Here is a 21358-nt window from a genome sequence, read left to right on the forward strand (position 1 = left end):
TTCTGAATGTATAATGAGCTTGGCCTGTGAAATTGTTCAGCTGACAGGGATCAACTGTTTGATGTAACTGTATTTTTTTAAAACCTGATTTATTGATGAGGTGTAGTAAAAGCTTATTGGAATGTTAAGTTTGTTCATTATCTGTTCTGCTTACAATGCTTTATTTTGATATAGTTGAAAAAAATAGAATAAATGCCATTTAATAAATAAGCAGTTTGACTGAGTAAGCTTGGGAATCTAATGTCTCTTTATTTTCTTTTAAAGTTATTCCTTATTGATTTTGGTTTGGCCAAAAAGTACAGAGACAACAGGACAAGACAACACATACCATACAGAGAAGATAAAAATCTCACTGGCACTGCTCGGTATGCTAGCATCAATGCACATCTTGGTATTGAACAAAGGTGAGTTTGGAATGAATGCATTTATCAAATCTATAGCAAAAGCCATTGATGGGTTTTTTAAATATTTTAATTAGTTTCTTACAATATCTAAAGATGTCTCTTGGCTGAAGATTTGAAAGACACTTATTAATCCTTTAACCTGCTTCTGTAGACGGTGCAGAGAAGCCAATTAAATGAGGCCTTTTGTTTTCTTTGTTGTAACTTGTCTCTTGGGGAGGAAATATTGCACCTTGGAAGTTAGAAGTGTAAAGGCAGCTTTATTTTTGCAGCTAAAAACAATACTTTTTTCCTTAATGGTGATCTTGTGCTTTTTATATATTAGTGATGCAAGCTGAGTTTGGGGAAAGAATGTATTGGTTATTTTTATATGGAAAATATTACATGATAACTAATGAATCAAAATTTCATTGGTGGACCATCCTCTGTTCTCCTCTTCCACCCCTACATAAAGGATTTAGTTTAAACATGGTCATAATTTCTGTGCTCTTTCTATTTTTTGACTTGAAAAATTCTAGTTTTTCTTCTGCTTTCATCTTTTGTCAATGCTTTTTCTTTTTGTCCTTTAAAATAAGCGTAGAAATGACAAATCATACACTTCCAGGTTAGGGGATTTCATGAGAAGAAAGTTATTTAGCTAAATTCTTTTTTCTCTGTAAAAGTTAAGTTGCAGGATCATGTTGGATTTTATAATTTTGGATTCTATGAGAAAATTTTGTTTAGAAGTAACCCATTAGGAACTTTTAAAAATTACTTGCTCATGATACCAAATTATTCTCTTGCCTTGCTTGGGAATATTTCTCTTTGTATACCTGGCTTTCTTTCACATGTTCTTCATAATAGCTTCAGCTTATAAATTTACATTTTCTTTTCTAGTCGCCGAGATGACATGGAATCATTAGGATATGTTTTGATGTATTTTAATAGAACCAGCCTGCCATGGCAAGGACTAAAGGTAAACCAGATTCAAATTGCCTGCTTTTTGTTTTAGTGTGTTGCCATTATGTTGAAAATGTCTACTTTTATGTACGGTAGAACTAGTTTATCCAGTAATTCTATATTATTTAATTGTCCTAACATTTTACTTGTTTCCATTAATTAGGAGTTTTGCCATTACTTTTGTATTCGTAAATTAATGATAAATTACTGTGTTCCAGAATTTAATGACTATTTAGGTACTTTATTGGTTCTTTCAAGGTAAATAGTCTGTATATTTATTGAGCACCTGTAAACTTGACACATTGCTCGGTGTTGTATGGGTAGCTTTATCCAATGTGAATATTTTTACACTGGAAAAGTAACAACAGTTGTGAATGTTAACTAAATGATGGGCACATTTATTTGGTATTGATCTGCTTATACCTTTGCCCTTGCTGAATATGGGTTAAGAAATCTAATTTAAAATTTGACTCCACCTATTTTTACTTAACCCCTATCCTGGTGGCTCAGACGGTAAAGCGTCTGTCTACAATGCAGGAGCCCCGGGTTCTATCGCTGGGTTGGGAAGATCCCCTGGAGAAGGAAATGGCAATCCACTCCAGTACTGTTGCCTGGAAAATCCCAGGGACGGAGGAGCCTGGTAGGCTACAGTCCACGGGGTTGCAAAGAGTCAGACACGACTGAGCGACTTCACTATTTCTACTTAAATCATACATTTTGATGTTCCTGTTAGACTCACTCTTTGCTATTAGCTAAAAACATTGTGGAAGCAGAAAGTCATATGAAAAGTTAACAGATTAGGGGGAAAGTTTTAAATGTATTATGCTTTCATTCCTCTTTTCCCTAGGTTATGATTCCTCTTGAATCTCAAGTTTACTTTTATGTGTAATATGTTAAACTAAAAGAATCTTTCATAATATTGAGTATGTCTGTGTGGTTTGATTCTTATTCTCCACAGGCTGCAACAAAAAAGCAAAAATATGAAAAAATTAGCGAAAAGAAGATGTCCACACCCGTTGAAGTTTTATGTAAGGTAAGTGTACACTGATGATTTGTTTAAAAATATAAATGATCCAAAACCAAAAAGGAACAGTTTATTTCCCAGCCTCAGAACTTAAACTTCCTATTGAGTAGCTGTTACTGTTTTAACTTTACTTTTGGTTGATTCTTGGTATCTTTAAGAATGACTTGAACATATGAGTCATTTTAAATAATTGTTTCTGGTTTACATGCTATGATCCGTTTTAAATTAGAGGAAAAATAAGAGAGCAGGTAAACTTACCTAATAGAACCTCACCGATCTGTGAGAAAATTCAATTAAGAAATATTCTCCTTATTCCTAAGCTGGTGCCAGAGAAGAAAGAATATCCACAATTGGCATATTGAGGAGTTAGAGAAACAAAGGCAAGCAGATTAGAACAATCCAAAAATAAGAAGTGTCCAGTAGTATATAGATGGTGGTTTGAATCAGGCTCATTTCTCTGAAATCTCAAACATTATAGACAGAAGCATGTTAGTTGAGAATAGAAAGATACTTGTATCATGATGTCTCTTCCATAGAAAGAAGACCACATGGTCATCTTTGTGACAGTTGCATACCTGAAATAATTAGGAAACAATGTATAATTATATATTTGTCTGGTAGAAGGGAGAAATCAGCATGAGTTGAAATTGTATTTTGTGGAAGGGTATAAAATGGTGATGTCTTTATGTCTCTCGCCACCTACAAATTGGCTCTCACCTTTTCTGCATATCTGCAGGAATGGAGGGGATGGGTTGAGAAAATAAGACCCTTTCTGAGAGTCTTTGTTTTAAATTATGAAATAAATTTTAGGCTAATGAGTAAAATAGTCATTATGTTATATTTCACCCAAATAACTTACCAGGTAACACTTACGTTGGTAGTTTTCTTTTGTAAAAGCAAGTTCATATGATAAATATGGAACACTATTAATACAGACTTTGAATGTATGTTAAAAAGTGAAAAGCTCTGTTACGAGATTTTTAAAAACTGTCCACCAAAAAATGAAATAACATAAAAGTACTTTGTAAAAATTAAATTTGTTTCTATCGGTATAATCAATAAAAATAAATGTTATAGGTATACACATTCTATCCTACCTTCTGTATATGAGAAATTTCTCAAAACCATAAGGTTGTGGGAAGAGACTGCCTCTGTAATTCATTGCCCTTTGTATTCACATTTACTCAAGGGGAAGAGACTTGGGAGTTTTTGTTTTAATAGTTTGCATTTCTACATTCCTAATGGCAAAATCCTTTTGGTGACTAATATCTATAGCCTTAAAAAATGTTTATATACATCTTTGAGAATCTTTGCTGAGAAACCGAACATGGAAAAAGTTTATATCCATAGATGTACTTATTAGTATAATAGAGAAAAACTGGAATCCTCCAAATGTCCAATTATAGGGAACAGGTTAATTAGGATATGTTCAGTAGGTCAAATAATATCCAGCCATGAACTTCTAAATAGTTCATGGGGAGGTTGGAAATAATATAGAAGAATGTTTTAATGGATTTCTTTTGATGGAAAAGAGAATATGTGTATGTGCAATATGATAACAGTTACAGGAAAAAATATATAAACCCAGTTTATTCATAGGATGAAGCATTGGATTGATCTGTATCATAATTTTGATTGCTCTGTATGATTGATTGCACTCTTGGTGGTTTTACTTCTCTGTTAATATAGGTCTATACTACTATTTTTAAAAGTAATTTCAGAATGGAGAAAGAGTACCCATTCATTGTCCTGTTCTGGCAAAGAACATGACAGCCCTCATTTTAGTTATTCTTTGTTGCCATCCAGTTACTGGATGTTGATAAACTAATAGGTTAAGAAGTGTGATATCTAAATTATTTAAGAACCTGATACTGTAAGAAAAGGATAAACATTTCCTTTACCAGTACTAAAAGATACTACACATAATAAGGTGGTCTGGATGATGAAATTCTGTTAAATTCATGTGGATAACAAGTCATATAATTGTTTTTAATTTTATGTTTTAACTCTTGAACTTATAGGGATTTCCTGCAGAATTTGCCATGTACTTAAACTATTGTCGTGGGCTGCGCTTTGAGGAAGCCCCGGATTACATGTACCTGAGGCAGCTATTCCGCATTCTTTTCAGGTCAGTTTTAAGACTATAAACTCCGGTGAGGGAAATTAGTTCAATCCACTCAATGTACCTGTTCTGACAAGTAGCAGATAAAAGTGGATCTAACCAATATTAATGAAATGTTAAGGAACTGAGTTTGACATTTTTCTATTTCCAAATGTCCTTGAAGTGTTGTAGTTTCGGATGGAGAAACCATTGAATCATGCTCAAAGTAGAATGTAAGTATTAGATACAAGTAACTGTTGTTGGAACTGGGGACTCTCCAACTTGGTAGAGAATCCTGTTTAATGCCAAAATGAATAACAATTAAAATATCAGACAAAGTTTATGATACTGTAGATGTAGGCCCAAACTCTCGGGTCCCTAGGTAAACAACCCATAATTGGTCTTGAACAAAAAGGAAAAATAAAGTACACGTGACGCAAAAATCTTAGTTGGAAGAGAAGAATTAGGGATAATGCTGTAATCCTACAAAAGTCTTGCATAGACAAAGTCAGCATAGACATCTCTCTCTCAAACTTTAACAGTTCCATGTCTACTCTGATTTGTCTTCAGGGGGTACCATCCTGTTATATATATTCCCCCAGATAACTGATAGCTTGACTCAGTATTTTTGTTGTTCATGCTGCCCTCCTCCTTTTTTTTGGCCGCACAGAGCAGCTTCTGGGATCTTAGTTCCCAACCAGGGGTGGAACCGCCCTTGGCAGTGGAAGCACGGAACCCTAACCACTGGACCACTGGGGAGTTCCCTCATGCTGCCCTTCATTCCCACTCTCCTGCTCCTTTCAAAAAAGTTCAGAGGCAGCTTCTTTTTAAAAAGGGAGAGGATTTAAGTATTCATGAATACAGCAGACCAAAGTGGTGACATTTCCCTCCAATCATAATGCATAAAAAGTAGAATTAATTAACCAAAAAGGAAGTCAACTATAGGGAAAGAAATCTTACAGGAGCTACCACAAAAGAAAAAAAAAATGCTCTCACTGTTTGGAAAGTTCAGTAGAGCATTTAAATTGGACCTTGTTGTTAATGGATTAACATAATTTTATATTTTCTAGGACCCTGAATCACCAATATGACTACACATTTGATTGGACAATGTTAAAGCAGAAAGCAGCACAGCAGGCAGCCTCTTCAAGTGGGCAGGGTCAGCAGGCCCAAACCCCCACAGGCAAGCAAACTGACAAAACCAAGAGTAACATGAAAGGTTAGTAGCCAAGAACCAAGTGACGTTACAGGGAAAAAAAATTAAACACAAAATTGGGTAATTCTTCCATTTCTAACAGTGTTAGATCGAGGAGGTGGTTTTAAAATACATAAAAATTTGGCTCTTTGTTGTTAAAAAAAGACGTCCTTGGAAAATTTGACTACTAACTTTAAACCCAAATGTCCTTGTTCATATATATATGTATATGTATTTGTATATACATATATGTGTGTATATTATATCATTTCTCTTGGGATTTTGGGTCATTTTTAACAATTGCATCTTTTTTACTCATTCATTAACCCTTTCCAAAATAAACATTCGGTGTTGGGAATATGGTATAATCAATCAATCCAAAATCCTAGACCTAACACTTGTTGATTTTTAATAATGAATCTGGTTAGCCATGGTATTTTGACTTTTCAACTAACAGTGTTAAGAATTTTCTGCATGTTAATGCTTTAGCATTTAAAATGGAACATTGAGAACATGATCTAATTTCAAGGGTAGAGTCTGGCATTGCCCCCGGAGTGTCTGTCTTCTCAGTTGCAGAGCACCTCATTTACTCTCTTAAATGCTCAAATAACTGAAAAGCTCGACACATCCTTTCTCATCACAAAAATAAATCTCTTTTGTTTTTAGTTGCTATTTACCAACATGTGTTCTTAAAATGATTTTTTTCCTTAGGGCTTCAGTTTTTTAAATTGTACAAATACTTAAGATCTAAAGGGGGTCTACTGTAGAACTGAATTCTGCAGTTAACTCCTTGCAAATTGGAAAAAAAGGAAAACTGGGGCGAATGCCACTTGGCTGCTAGTCTAGTTCCCTTCTCTCTCTGGCATTCTTAGTACCTCTAAGGAGTAGAACTGTTAGGACACAGTACCATTTCTTATCACTGTTGTCACACAGTTCAATTCCTGTGTTTTTTGTCTGTTTTTCTTTTCCCCTTTCTGGGCCTTAACTCCTGATACCTGCCTACTTCCTAAAAGTGTAGTGGGTGGATAAGGTTTGTTTGGGGTTTTTTTGTTGTTTGTTGTTTCTAATTATGTGATTTCTGAATGACTGCTCTAGTCTGAACTTGATCTTTTTGGTCCGTGTTATTAGTGTTGAATTTTAAAAATTTTGTAATATAAAAACAGGCTCTAATCTGAGGATACTGTTCAAGTAGTATAGTTAACTGATGTCATCCTCATCCCAGCAGCTCATCTATTAGAATGAAGTTGAGGTCGTTCACTTCCATGTTTCTGTATTTGGGAAGGATCCGGAGTTGAAAGTTTGATGTAGTGGGAGTTCTTAGAGATGGCAAACACTAATGCTTGTCCAGTGCTCTGCCTCTGCATCATAGTTGGGATTTAATTGTCCCTTTCTAATCATAGTGTCAACAATTTCTTAATGAGGTAGGTAGCTAGCTAGTATTGCTAAGAAGCAGTTCTGCCATTTAGGTAAGACCACAGAGACTCTCTAAACTGAGGACCTGACACCTACAGTATATTTGTGCTTTTTTTACAAAATGAAACAAATTTTTGCCTAAAGCTAGCTGGGATAATAGGATCATCACAAGTTACAGTTTCTAGAACTAAAATTAGATTGAAATCTTACTTGACCTAGAACATCTTACTTCAGGCATTCAGCAGCCTTCAGAAAGAATAACCTTATTTTGAGCTAGTTTCGTTGTTAGTTTACTGTGTCTCTTATTCAATAAACAAGCAGAATTTTTGTCCTGCCTTATCCAGGTCTAAAAGATGAGAAGTTGGATCCGCTGAGTTAGTATGTTTCCTTGGAAAAAAATTGTAATTAAACTGAAGTTTGATCCTTATTTTGTATTTTAGCCATTTTTCATAAAAGCAACTTAAAATCTTGTACAAGTTTCATAGCACTCTTAGACACTGGGGTTATACAAATACCACACAAACATGGATGTTTCATAAAACATACCACATACCACCGCAGACTACTAAGAACAAATTCTTTAACTTGTTTTATTTGGGATATAAAACGTAGTGCCCTAACCAAATCTTACACAAACCCATCCATATATAAAGCCATGAAAGCATAGCACGTTTGAAGGTGGCATGAAATGGAGAATCTATTCCCCCTAAGTAATCTCTACCCACAACTCCGTTATCTGGGTCATCCAGTAAGAAATCCCCTGTGAAGCCTGGAGTTTCTAAGTAATAAAGGTGTTTGAAGGCATCTCTTCTCTTAGGATTCCCTACTGTACGTCTTTAGGTAAATCTCTGTATTGCAGGCACATGCATTCCTGGGGGAGGGGGAATCCCCCAGATAGTAGCTTTTACTAATATGTTTTATATAATAATATTGGAAAAATTCACATCTAGTATTTCTTCCATCAAAAGCTATAACTTGTTTTAGTAGTTGACTAGGAATGTGCAAAGACTTCAAAGTCTGACTTAGCTAAGATGGACTTCCTATGTGTAGTAGACTTTATTTACTTTTGTAAAGAAAAGATCTTTTGAAATACTCCATTGCAAAGGCCATCAAAAGACTAAGAAACAAAGCATCTCCTGTAAAGCTGACTGTGATCGCTACTGTTTTTAAGTGCTCAGGTGCCACAAGACTATAATTACTATTTTTATACACATTAAGGAGGAAAAGATTTACATCTGGTACAGTTCCAAATGCATTTCCACTCCCTTTTCTTCAACTGTATTGATTATAGGGAAGGTACTTTTAAGGACATTTAAGACATAGTAAATGGCAACCCACTCCAGTGTTCTTGCCTGGAGAATTCCAGGGACGGGGGAGCCAGGTGGGCTGCCGTCTGTGGGGTCGCACAGAATCGGACACGACTGCAGTGACTTAGCAGCAGCAGTAGCAAGACATAGTAAAGGAAAGAGAAATATTTTTAGGACATTCAGAATTCACCTAAGTTCACTGTTTCTTTAGTATAGGACAGAGATGGGGAAGATTGCAGAAGGTAGTGAAGCCAAAGGTGGATCCTCTCAGAATTCTAATACTCTCATCATCTTAACCCATCTGTTTACTATTCCACTAGCTACTAAGCATAATTGTATCATAGTGTAAATGAATGTCAAATTGTTGGCATTTAATAGATTAGATATAATTTTTCCATCTCCATGATCTTCCTTGAATTATCTTCCAGTATTTACTGGGCTTCACTTAACATTTATGTCCAGTTTAACTTTTTCTGGCTTCACCAATTGCTGCTAGGAACGTGGCTGGTCATTCAGCAATGTAAACCAGATCACAGGGGAAGACCTTGAAATATCTGGAGAGACTGCTTTGCTCTGAATACTCTCAATCCAAAGGAGTGGCAGGGAACTGCATCTGTTTCAGCTGCTGCTGAAATTTTTATCAGGTGTTTTTTCACCTCGGACAATAAAGCTGGAGAAAAGAGAACCAAATAACCCAACAGGAAATGAAGATGATTGCTTAAGAGTTGATTTAACATGATCTAAAGCCCACATCTCTAAGGCTTGCTGGACCTATCAAACTTTTCAACTTGTCAGATTGGAAACAACAGAAGACCTAGAACAACAGTCAGAAGACCTAGAAGAGCACAGTGCTGCCGACTCGGTGGTGTATAATGCAGACCATCTACCAGTTGGGGAAGGAATCAGTTGTAACAGGTATTTTAAAATTCACATCCTTCAAAATCTGTAGCAGAATTAATTGCGTAAAAGAAAAGACAAGAAATCAGATCATCAGTCTTAAAATGCAGTGTAAGGATGATGTGAACCCTCTATACTAAGTTGTCATCTATTTTGTTTGTAGTGATAAGAATGTTTCCCTTATCTCTCCCAACTGAATACATTTTTTAGTTTCTGTGGAAAAGGAAGAATTATTGTGGCTCTTCTTTCTTTGAAGTTTTGGTTTTTGTCTTTAACTTTTATACTGTCAGTCTGATTCAGAATTCTCCAAGCTTGATTGTGATTGTGCACAAACAAAAAAAATGCACAAGCGTGTTATAGGAAAAGGGAAAAAGTTAATTAATATAAATGACATTCATAGTGAATATAAATATTATAGTCAATTTTTTTGTCAGTTAATTTTTAAAAGTAATACCTTATTAAGGAATTCTAAATTTTAAAAGCTCATCACAAACTTCCTGGCCTTACTATTAGATAAATATCTCTTTAAACTAGTTTGTGATTCTATTGAAAAATAAAGGTTAATATGAAGTTAATTTACAAATAGAATCAAATGTATACTTCGCAGATATCAGACTGAGGGATAGAATCTCCTGGTAAATTGTATACAAATGAGCATTTTTTCTCCTTTTGCAGATTTGTTAAATCTTAAATATAGCTATTAACTCCTGAATTTGTCACATTAGTTCTCCAGCCTTGTTTTAACTTTTCCCTCCTCCTCTTTTTTTTTTTTAGGAACAAATGGATTCAGTCCTTTTTTTAACTGTTGTGATGAAGATGGGTTTTGGACTTTGAGAAGCCAGGAGATACCACCTGAACAACTACAAGATAAACCAAGGACTAATGCACACTGGGGAAAAGAATACTCGAAGATTGAATATTGAATACCTGCTGAATGCTCCTATTGAGATTTTTCCTAAACAAACATCTGTAACATTTTAGGACAATTCACCGGAGAAGCATTGATCTCTGGGTTGAACATCCTACCATTGGCCCGTCTGAAGAGTTGAATCTGGATTTGACTCCTCTCTTCTACCAGGAATATTATTAGGCCAGCCTTTAACCAGTCCCTAAATAATTGTAATCATTAATTAACCCAGAAGTTCTTCAAATATAAGATTAAAAAGATGAACAGATATAATTCTTACCCTTATTAAAGACAAAAGAGTTTTCTAATATTTTGACTGATGATGTAACTTATGTTTTCTTTTTAGTTTGTTAGTGGTTTTTATTTTAAAGCTGTTTGGATATTCAGCATAGTACAGGTTTGCCCTCTACCTGAAAGTAGGGTGTTCTTAAAACTTTTCCAAAGCTACAGTGGCATAAAGCGAAAAAACAGTTACCTTAGGATACATGTTGCTGATAAATTGAGATAATGCTTAGATGCTAGCTGACACAGTTCAGAGCTGTGGCAACTTAAGGGCTGAGAGCAGTTCCCAGGGAAAGAACTTGGTGGTGCCATTCTTAATACTCAAGGTGCATACTGCCTCTAGATCTGCTGAGAAACACTGAGCACTATTTTTGATTTTGCCTTTTTTTTTTTTTTGGAAAAGCAAAATACCTTTGAATTTCTTCTGGTTAGTTAAAATAGGTACTAATGTAGGTCTTTCCTATATCAAGTGGCATACAGTGAACTTTTGAAAAGTTAAGGGGACACTGGTAATTAAATTATCTGTAATATAATCGTGTAAGAAGCTATGGTAAATGAAGACCCAACAATCTTAGTGGCTGTGAAAACATTTTTACTGTATTTTTCAATAATTTCAAAAAAAATAATTGCAAGACTTGAAACCATCAGGTACTCATCAGGATAAGTCTTATTGCTATTTAGCTAACCCATAGTTTCAATTTGCTTCAAAATATTCTGTATTTTAACATTGAAACTAAGTTAAAACTTATGGTCAGAATTTATTTAAATTCAGGTTTGATCTGACAGCCTTTTTGTGGTTTTACTGCTAATCCTGCTTAATATGCATCAGCAAGGTGGTATTTGTTGTGATAAACTACATTTTCAGAAAGTTTTATCTTTCATTTTTAGCATTTACTTTGTGAACTTAGTACTAGGATGGGTAGCAGAGGCCTATTTTCACACCTATTTTGTTGTTAGGCATTATGCAGAGATGGAGAAGTACTCACATCTTTGTCTTCAGAGCTTGTCACAATCTAGTTTTTAGGTGAATAAAGATGACTTTCTGCCCTTAAATGAAAAAACAAAGACATACATGCAGAAACAATTACAGAACTGTTTCATTTATCACACAAAACCTGTCGGAGATGGTCCTAAAAATGTTGGGAAGTACCAAAAAAAAAAGCAGCTTATGATTGGCAAAACAATTTGTGCTGAGGAAGTAAGTCAATGGAGTAAGCTAGAATGATGTATATATATTGGCTTTAAGAGGAGGGATTGGACCAAGAGGACATTGATGCCTCTAGGTGAGAGAAGGTGCTGATGGGATATTCCTGATGTTGAGAGACAGTATATTCCTTTTAGCTACAGATAAAGTTTACAGGCATTAGAGGTAGACGTATTTGCTCTGATTCTCTTCAGCTGTAGGTAGAACATGGCAATTATATACCTGAAGCCTCCTCCTATTCAAGCCTACCTGTATGTAGTAGCCCTAAGGTCTAATTTGTGAAACAGGAGTGGTATATTTACAGAGTGGGGAGGCTTGAAGTAAAGCCAGAAGGCCTCATTTACACATCAAATCAGTGGTAAAAACTAGTGTTTTTAATGTAACTGATAAAGAATTTTTAAAGTCTATGGTTCTGTGGTAATAAGTATATGGTTTATACTTAATACCAGATTTGTGTTCAGTGAAATAACTCAAGATAATTGTGCCTTTAATATATTTGTTATTAAAGCCTATTGTCCCTCATTCGTAAAAGAAATAACGTACAGAAAAGTTCTTGCTCATAGTGTGATTAAAACTATATTTTCTAGTTGATAGAGCAATCTTTTTTTTTTTTTTTTTACTTGACAAACACTTATAATGTGTTCTAGGTACTAGAAATACAGAAGTAAAGTGAATAAGCTTATTGGAATTAACACTAATTCTCCATCTTGAGGATTGTATGCTGGACTGGAAGGCTTTAATTCACTGTATACTACTCCTGCCTAGAGGCATCCCGAACAGAAGTTTGCTGTTTTCTTAAACAGTTGGGCTGACCTGGTGATTTTCAAATAGATGAAAATAGCATGAGTATCATTCTAAAGTAATTATTTCCCTACTTTGGGTATGGTTAAGAAAATTCACTTAACTTGAATTTTAACCTGTTTTTCTGTTTTGATTTTTTTTTTTTAATAGGTTTCTAAGCATGAATCAAGGAACAGAAGAAGCAGAGCAGATGATCGGAGCAGCATTTGTTTCTCCCCAAATCTAGAAATTTTAGTTCATATGTACACTAGCCAGTGGTTGTGGACAACCATTTACTTGGTGTAAAGAACTTAATTTCAGTATAAACTGGCTCTGGGCAGCATTGGTGATGGATGCTGTGTCCTGAGTTGTAGCCGCTGTAATTGTGAATATTAACTGAGATAGTGAAACATGGTGTCAGTTTTCTATTGCATTTTTTCAAGTGGAAAAGTTCACTAAATGGTTGACACACACAAATTGGTGGAGAAATTGTGCATATGCCAATTTTATGTTAAAATCTTTTATTTTGAACTATACTGCTTTGAGATCTCATTTCAGAAGAATGGCATGAACAGTCTTCAGCCACAGTTGTGATGGTTGTAAATGCTCACAATTGTGCATTCTTAGGGTTTATCCATCCCTGGGGTTTGCAAGTTGTTCACTTAAAACATTCTTAAAATGGTTGGCTTCTTGTTTGCAAGCCAGCTGATATGGTAGCAACCAAAGATTCCAGTGTTTGAGCATATGAAAGACTCTGCCTGCTTACCTGTGCTAGAAATAACAGCATCTAAAGTGAAGACTTTAAGAAAAACTTAGTGACTACTAGATTATCCTTAGGACTCTGCATTAACTCTATAATGTTCTTGGTATTAAAAAAAAAAGCGCATATTTGTCACAGAAATTTAGTTAACATCTTACAACTGAACATGTATGTATGTTGCTTAGATAAATGTAATCACTGTAAACATCTATATGATCTGGGATTTTGTTTTTATTTTGAAATGGGAGCTTTTTTGTTTACAAATTCATTAAAAACTATAAACTGTTTCTGTAAGGAAATGAGATTTTTTAAAAAACAAAAAAATGCCTTGCTGACTCACTATGAAATCAAAATCTCCCCAATTTTTTAATAGACTACTTCAAACCATTTGTTACGTAATATTCCTTTGGAAATCATTTTAGATTTACTGTCATAACTTTCTCAAATTTTTTATTTAAAAAAATTTTTTTGCCCTGAAGCGGAAAGGCATTCTTTGATTTTTCTTCTTTTTTTTAATGACCTGCAGACACAATACCTCGTGCTGCAGCAGCTGCCAGGACTTGGTATTGTAACTTCTGCAGCTTCAGACTAACCGCTGGACTGATTTTGAATAAGAATGAAAGCGTTAAAGGGTTTATCTATAAAATGAAGCTATTCTTTAAATTCCTGGTTGATGGGCAGATTGACTCCTAATCTTGGAGCGCATCATACCATGAGAGATTCTTGTGATTGGTGATCCTCCCCAGCCCCCACCCATTTCTATAAATTAGCTGCAGTTTATCTCTCTTTTTCTGACCCAAGAAAAAGAAAAGCTTTCTATGATTGATTCCTTAGTGTAGCGTGGAAGTTGCTCAGTCGTGTCCAACTCTGCAACCCCATGGACACAATCCGTGGAATTCTGCAGGCCTGAATACTGGAGTGGGTAGCCTTTCCCTTCTCCGGGGGATCTTCCCAACCCAGGGATTGAACCCAGGTCTCCCGAATTGCAGGCGGATTCTTTACCAGCTGAGCCACAAGGGAAGTTAGTGTAATTTATTCATTTATAGCATGTCAGAATAAATTTAAAAACTTTTGTCCGAAAATGCTGCCAGGCACCTATTATGTAAATGTAGGTATTTTGTAAAAAATAACCTTGAAATTGTAAATTGACATGTGTTTGGTCAGATTGTGTCAGGTTTGTTTCCTTCCTTTTTTTTTTTTTTTTAATTTGAAAACTACATTAGCAATAATTAATTCAGTGATTACCACATTCTGCCATTAAAGGATATATTAGCACCATCATACTGCAGAAATCTTAATGAATATGAACTTTGGGGTAGGCAGCTTCTTTGTTTTCTTTCTATCCACTTGTGTTGGTTAAGGTATTTGTTTCTTGACTAATAAACCCTTTGATACTTTTAGCCAGAAATCAGTCTCATAAAGCTATTTTTGAGTATAGTTTGTGTAAAATAAAAATGTTTAGCTTTGGTAATAACTTTTCCAAGCTGAACTCCCTCTAGCAAGATATTTTTCAGTGCTTTTATTTACTATGCACTTAGACTATGCACTTTTTCTGAAATATTTTTGTAACACTTAACTTTTTTGTATTTTTGCCATTTGAAAAGGTTGTGGTGTAGTTGGTCTGTAATTAAGTTGCAGATTTAAAACTGCTGTTAGCTTTGTAAATCAAAATATAGGTGTTTTTGTCCTGGTATATTGTCGTTCCATCTGCAGCTGGAGTTGGAATCTCATTGATCTTCTAGCTACCATTCATTTTCTTCACAGTTCACGAAAGAAGAATGTGAAATTCAGTGAATGCTGTTACTAATCCTGTCGGGAGATGAATCTCATTTCACCAAAATTAAATTATGTTTTTCCACTAAAATGATGATACAAGTTGAAGACACATCACTCTGAAATTGGAAGACCTCACCACTTAAGGCTCCGCAGTGGCTTACTCAGCTGAACTCTAGGTTACTACTCTTTACTTTGTTCACCCATTGGGGGGTGCAGTTTTTTTAAATGTTGGGAGATGGCCATTCTAACTACTGTTGAATGTCTCTGTTTTGGGAAGGTATAACAAGAAAATAAAAAAGAATATATATGAAGGGAGAGACTGGTTATCTCCTCCCACATGGCTGTGCTCATGCTCCTATGGCCTACGAGTGGAATTTTGGAGGGTTGCTTTTGCTATTATTTTCCATCAACAAATATTAAGAGATTTTTTCCTATTTCTACTAGTCCTTGCAGTGTTTTGAGCAAGCTATACTTGATAAACTTAATTCCATTGGAATAAAAATACCAAGCAAAAGGATTTTAGAAGCCAAGCCATTGAGCTAGTTTTCTCTAACATTTGCTGAGATACCAGTATTACATTCTTGCAACTTGACTAGAATGAACCTTGGAAAGGGGTGTCCTAGACGTTTTCAGCTTAGCTCCTAAAAATTCGTCGGTAGTCTGGGAGATAGTTGCCTTTTTCTGAGTCAAACTGAAACTTAGCAGTCTTTCAGATTTTCTCTTTGTCATATTTTAGACATTGATAACTGTGACCAATGATTTTATGAATCTGAGATGTGCTGGTCCCTTTGAAGTGAGACTATAAGCACATTATGGTTGCTCACAACATTTTAGGGATTCCCTCCCACCTCAAAAACAGATAACTTCCACTCTTCTCTGGAATATATTTACTGACTTGTAGTACACCTCTCATCTTTTGAAACTGCCTAAGACAGTAATGAATTAGGTGTAACATGACCTGAATCTATGCTATGCATTTTGTAGTCAGTCATCAAAAGGTATATTGTTTAGTGCTTTCTATTCTGAAATGACCTATTAGGCCACTTTTGAGGATGTGCAGATATACAGTGGAAATGTTAAGCAATATCAGAGCTGTTAGAGAAATCAACTGTCTCAAGACACATTTTAGGTTGGTCAGATTCATTGTGTCTTGCTTTTCATTGATGAAAGGAATTACCCATTTATCTACTAAATAATTAATACAGTCATTGTTCAAACTAACAAGCCAGAGCTTATTTAATGCTAGATCATCTTTAATGAGCTGAATCAAGGCTTTACCCTGTGTTAATGGTCCTTTGGTTGATGAGGTGCTTTTAAGCATTTTAATTTTGTAATTTATCTTGATATTATTCAAAGCAGGATGCTCTTGACACAGCTTCAACAGTTGTTAATGTTTTGTCCCATTTACACTTCTGTTTGTACATTTGCTCTTTTAACATATACTTAGCTATTTGAAAGTAGATTACAGAGTCATGATCCTTTACAGCTAAGTGTAGAGTTCGTAAGAAATGAGACATGTTTAATATTGACTCAACTTTCTAGGCCAGTCTATTCAGTTTCATCAGTTACCCTAATGTTTCATAATTTTTTTTCCCCGAGTCCTGTCATGGATCCAACAAAAGGATCATTTATCTGCTTTGGTTTGTGTGTGTAGCATTCTTTAATTGGGGACAGTTCCTTACCCTTTATCTTTTGTGAGTTTAGTATTTGTGTGTGTCCATGTAATGTTTCCTTTACTTGCCAGCTATGTTCACTGAGGGCCTAGAAGACATGATACTGCAGTCACACAATGAGCACTAAGACCTCAATCTTGATTTCTAAATACTAAAAGAAAACATGGCTGCTTGGAGAAATGTCTGACTTCAGGGCTAGAGCAGAGAATGTACAGAATGAACTTGGAACTTTCTATTGTGGCAGAGAAGAAATCTCAAAAAGGGGTTGGGTATGGGTTGGAAGGACACAAGACTCACTTGAAGGGTTCTTACTGGCCAGATCTATCACTTACATTATCAAAATAATGAAAGCAAGTTAACTTACTGAACAAGGACACATGATTTCCATATTGATATAAAAAATGAGAAGGGGGAGTACAAAGCTAATAAAAGATGAATGATACATTAGAGAAGGCATTTAGCTAAAAGTAGCAAGTACAAGTTTGATGAGAGTAAACCTAAAAGTGCAGAATTGAATTTATGTAAAACTTAATGATTTTCAAAATTATGTGCAGCATGTCAGTTTTCTGAACTGTGTGAAAAAGTTACTGTTGCTCCCATTGGGTGACTGAGGACAGTGGGACTACCTTAGGCAAGACAGCTCAGTAACTTTTGCAGAGCAAAGACCTAAACCTGATAACCTTTAGTTTTTCATCCTGTTGAACCGTGGTGTCCCTAAAAATCTAATATAGCTCTTCATCACCATTTTAAACCCTGAGATTGCTAATGTTACTTAGTGCTATATGCCAGTCAACTTTTCTAAGCACTTTACCTGGATATGCCTAACTTGCAGCTTCCCCTAAGGTAAGTTGTCTCCATTTACTTTTGAAGATAATGAAAGTAAAGGGTTGGAGGGGGTATTTACGTTACTATTGGCTTCATAAATGAGAGCTAAATATACCCCTTATAATTTATGGTCTATGTGTCTTAAATGAGTATCAAACAGGATGGTAGTGTAGGAGGAGTTAAAATCCAAACTGATAGGTTTTCATAAACAAGTCATCCCTTCAACTGTTTGGGCTATTAGTCAAGTCCATGTTTAGGATCAAATAATAAGTAGGATGCATTAATAAAGTCTGCATTCTACTGAATAAGAAATTTGATGAGGTTATTTTTACCTATGGCAAATATTTCATTTACAGTTTTGGAGCATTTCCATGTAATCAGGTTTATAGAGGTATGCTATTCTAATGTATTAGTATATTCACTGACAGGATTTTCTCACCCTCTAGTACCTTAGTACATTTGTAGTCTGATTATTTATGGAGTAGAATGTATTAGGTAGAAAAATGTGGCCCTTTCTCACCATTACCATATTAAGTCAGCCTTACTAATGCAGAGATGTGAAATAGTTTGAATAACCATTGGAAACAATTTTGTCAGGCAGGCATCCATTGGTTCTCTGCCAGTGAACAGTGACACAAATCTTGGTGATGAAGTGCTATATTAGATTTTTAGGATTGGAAGAAAGGTGGAAGGTGGGTATTTTTAGAAACTGCTCTCAACAGTTGCTAAGTAAATATTTTTTCATTAATTGCAAAACTGGTTTGCACTGTGCTAACATGCGATTCCATTAAAAGTGTAATGCTTTAGTCTCGATATAGACAATAAAAAGAAAGAAATTAATCTCTAGATATTGTGTGACCACCAAAAAACATGAAGGTTAATACACTTTTTAATATCCTTGACTATACTCCCCCTTTGCAAAATGGTGAAGAAAGTGTTACTGCTTTATCTTGAATTTTATATGATGGTGTAATTTTTTAAGCTTGCGTACAAAAGTTCAAGTTTTGTACAAACAATAGGGGTTAATATGGCACCCCACTCCAGGACTCTTGCCTGGAAAATCATGGATGGAGGGGCCTGGTGGGCTGCAGTCCATGGGGTCGCTAGGAGTCGGACACGACTGAGCGACTTCACTTTTCCTTTTCACTTTCATGCATTGGAGAAGGAAATGGCAACCCACTCCAGTGTTCTTGCCTGGAGAATCCCAGGGATGGGGGAGCCTGGTGGGCTGCCGTCTATGGGGTCACACAGAGTCGGACACGACTGAAGCGACTTAGCAGCAGCATACTAGAAAATAGATTAATGTTTAAGAAATATTTAATGGGTTTCTTAAGTGCCAGGCACTGTGCCACACCCTGGGGATTCGGGGATTGACAGTTCACATGAGACTGCATTATGGGATGTTAACCAAGATGGATTCAGTACTAGTGGTACAGGTGGTGCGGTCAGAGAGGATGAATCTCTGAATTGCAACTTGAAGGATGAAGCAAATACCTGAGGGAAATACGTAAGTCATATGTAATTTTTTTAAAACAAAAAGTTGAAATTACACAGAAGTTTAGGGAGAAGGCAAAGTTCCGTGCAGCCATGTCCTTATCCAGATAGTTAAACAAGCCTTTGCATGACCATTAAGGAGATCTGAGAACAATAATAAGATAAATGGCCTTAAGTGGTAGAAGCAGAGGAGGGCGCTAAGTTGTGAGAAAGTCCAAGCAGCAACATGTAAGGAAATGCATTGGGCCACGTGGGTGGTGGATAGGATGGTTTCAGAGCAGTGCCAACAGTAGTAGAGTTTCTAACTAATTCCCTTGCGCCAAGTCCAGCCCACTACAATGTTCGTGCACAAAGCTAACAGTTGCTTAAGTAACAGTGTCATGAGTTGGTGGTGGTGAGGACTCCAGGTTTTGTTGTATATTAAAGCAAGTCTTTGTAGAATTTTAAGGTGGTTAATCTGTTCCTGTAAGATAAATACTTTGTAATGTCTTAAAATGCCACTTGTCTAGTTTTTATCTTTAAAATGCTATATCTTTAACAACATCAGGAAGGAAAATGCCATAGTACACAATGTACACATTGTCAGCCAGGAGAATATTAAGTCTTTTGGATATTTTGCTGCTTGTGACATTTGGAGGTACCCAGCTCTGCTTTTTTGTCCCTAGATAGTACACATGGAGTGATAGCAGGCTAAGATGGATAGATAAGAAAATAGCAGTGCATGGAAAGTTAATAATAAGGTCACTGAATCTTGAAGCGCTCTGATCTCCCTTTGAATAATACCCTGTTCAAGGTTACAGAGCTGATTAGCAGCAGAGCTAGGAAAGAATCCAGCTGCTTCTCTTCACCACTCCACATTGGTGACGGTGACCGAAAAACTGTTGGTAAATTAGAAAGCTTACCCACCATTCCCAGTCCGTTTTATCAGTATACCACTGGTTCCGCATAGCAGTTTATCTAGTTTCTTTGTCCTCAGATCTTGAGTTAAAATTGGTGACTTAGTGACTGAGGTAGTAGAATCTCTTTACGTTGAAAACTTAATTTAGAGAAGAAATTTGATTTATACATCTTATCAGGACTTCACTCTCTTATCTAAAACAATTATCCACAGATCCTTCAAAGCACTCCAGGAGTGCATGTGTGCATGCACACACACATACACACATTTGCGCTCACGTATTTTGAATAGCTTTTAAGGCCATCAGTGCCCCAAGCCAGAGATACTTGGACTCAACTGTTGATCTGAATGTGATGAGGGTTGAGCACAGAACTTTGGGGTGACACAAGTATAAAGAATAATGAGTTACTGAAGAAAAGTGGGGAGTAGTCACAAAGGAGGACATCCAGAAATTCATCAGGATCATATGGAGGGATCAGGAAGGAAGCTGCATTGTTTACTAGTCAAGGTACTTGGTGTTGCTTGCTGCAAAAGACAAGGTGTGGAGTAATGACTATGCAAGGATAAGTTCTCTGTAAGGAGAGGAGCCTTCATCCTCCCAGGTTGATGCATCAGGGGCCAGATGCTGGAGGAACACCAGCAGTGAACTGCCTCAGCAGGATTGACATGTATCACTTTTTCCTACAGACCATTGACCAGGACTGGTCAGGCTCAGTCTATCTGCAGAGGAGGCTTATAAACTCTGGGACACAAGTTGTTTGCAAGTTCTGTGATGGAGAAAGCTGGGTGTGTCACCAGACTCGGGCCTCTGTACTCTCAGGTGTCCAGGCTAGATCTTCCAGGAAGCCAGAACTGGAGCCAATAAACTCTGATGACTTCTCTGGCATGGGTTCCTCGCCTCTCTTCAGGGCTTGTCACATAGGGAAACAAGCCATGAAGTCACTGTTGCTAGGAAATACATAAACACAGCAAGAAATAAACTTGCTGAGGATTCAGCATTGCAACTTTCCCATAAATGACCAACAGCTGTTTGCCCTTTTGGGGAGAGATATCCACGTTGGCATAGGAATAAGGAAGAAGAGTTTGTATGCATCTATTCTCCTAGAAAAGGGGTTTCTTGTAGAGCAGAAGCCATAACTTTTTTCCCTTGTATTCCTAGTTTGGGCTTACTTGGCTCTGGTAAAGCATCTGCCTGCCAATGCAAGAGTCACAACAGATCCCAGGGTCAAAAAGATCCCTGGAGGAGGAAATGGCAACCCACTCCAGTATTTTTGCTGGGATAATCCCATGGACCGAGGAACCTGGCAGGCTACAGTCCATTGGGTTGCAAAGAGTTGGACACCGATGAGTGACTGAGCACATATGTATGAATTCCTAGTTTAGTACAAGATGATAGTTGGTAAAACCACTGTTGAATATTAATGAAGACTCGGATAGTATTTTCTTTGAGCAGTAGAATGCTCTTGATTCATTGAATTTGTG

The 21358-nt window shown here is 36.2% G+C and overlaps 1 protein-coding gene across 12 annotated transcripts in view; it reads left to right on the forward strand.

The window, feature by feature from the left end:
* Positions 1-15297, forward strand: part of CSNK1A1 (casein kinase 1 alpha 1) — a 48449-nt gene extending 33152 nt beyond the window's left edge. For 2 of the 12 annotated variants that reach the window (XR_006553304.1, XR_006553305.1), the window contains 7 exons: positions 265-404; positions 1278-1356; positions 2299-2373; positions 4386-4492; positions 5536-5684; positions 8877-9295; positions 10052-10494. Coding sequence is in view for 9 of the 12 variants with exons in the window: in XM_025292434.2 (XP_025148219.1) it covers positions 265-404; positions 1278-1356; positions 2299-2373; positions 4386-4492; positions 5536-5684; positions 8877-8929 (603 nt within the window). In the remaining 3 variants the exon portion in view is untranslated. Of the gene's footprint in view, positions 1-264; positions 405-1277; positions 1357-2298; positions 2374-4385; positions 4493-5535; positions 5690-7417; positions 7501-8876; positions 9297-10051; positions 10495-12621 lie in introns of those variants that run through there. The other 10 variants (XM_025292438.2, XM_006041026.3, XM_006041022.3 and 7 more) reach the window with 8 other exon arrangements.
* The last annotated feature ends 6061 nt before the right edge of the window (positions 15298-21358 follow it).

The sequence above is a fragment of the Bubalus bubalis genome, chromosome 9 (genome assembly GCF_019923935.1).
Source record: "Bubalus bubalis isolate 160015118507 breed Murrah chromosome 9, NDDB_SH_1, whole genome shotgun sequence".
Classification (NCBI taxonomy): Eukaryota; Metazoa; Chordata; class Mammalia; order Artiodactyla; family Bovidae; genus Bubalus; species Bubalus bubalis.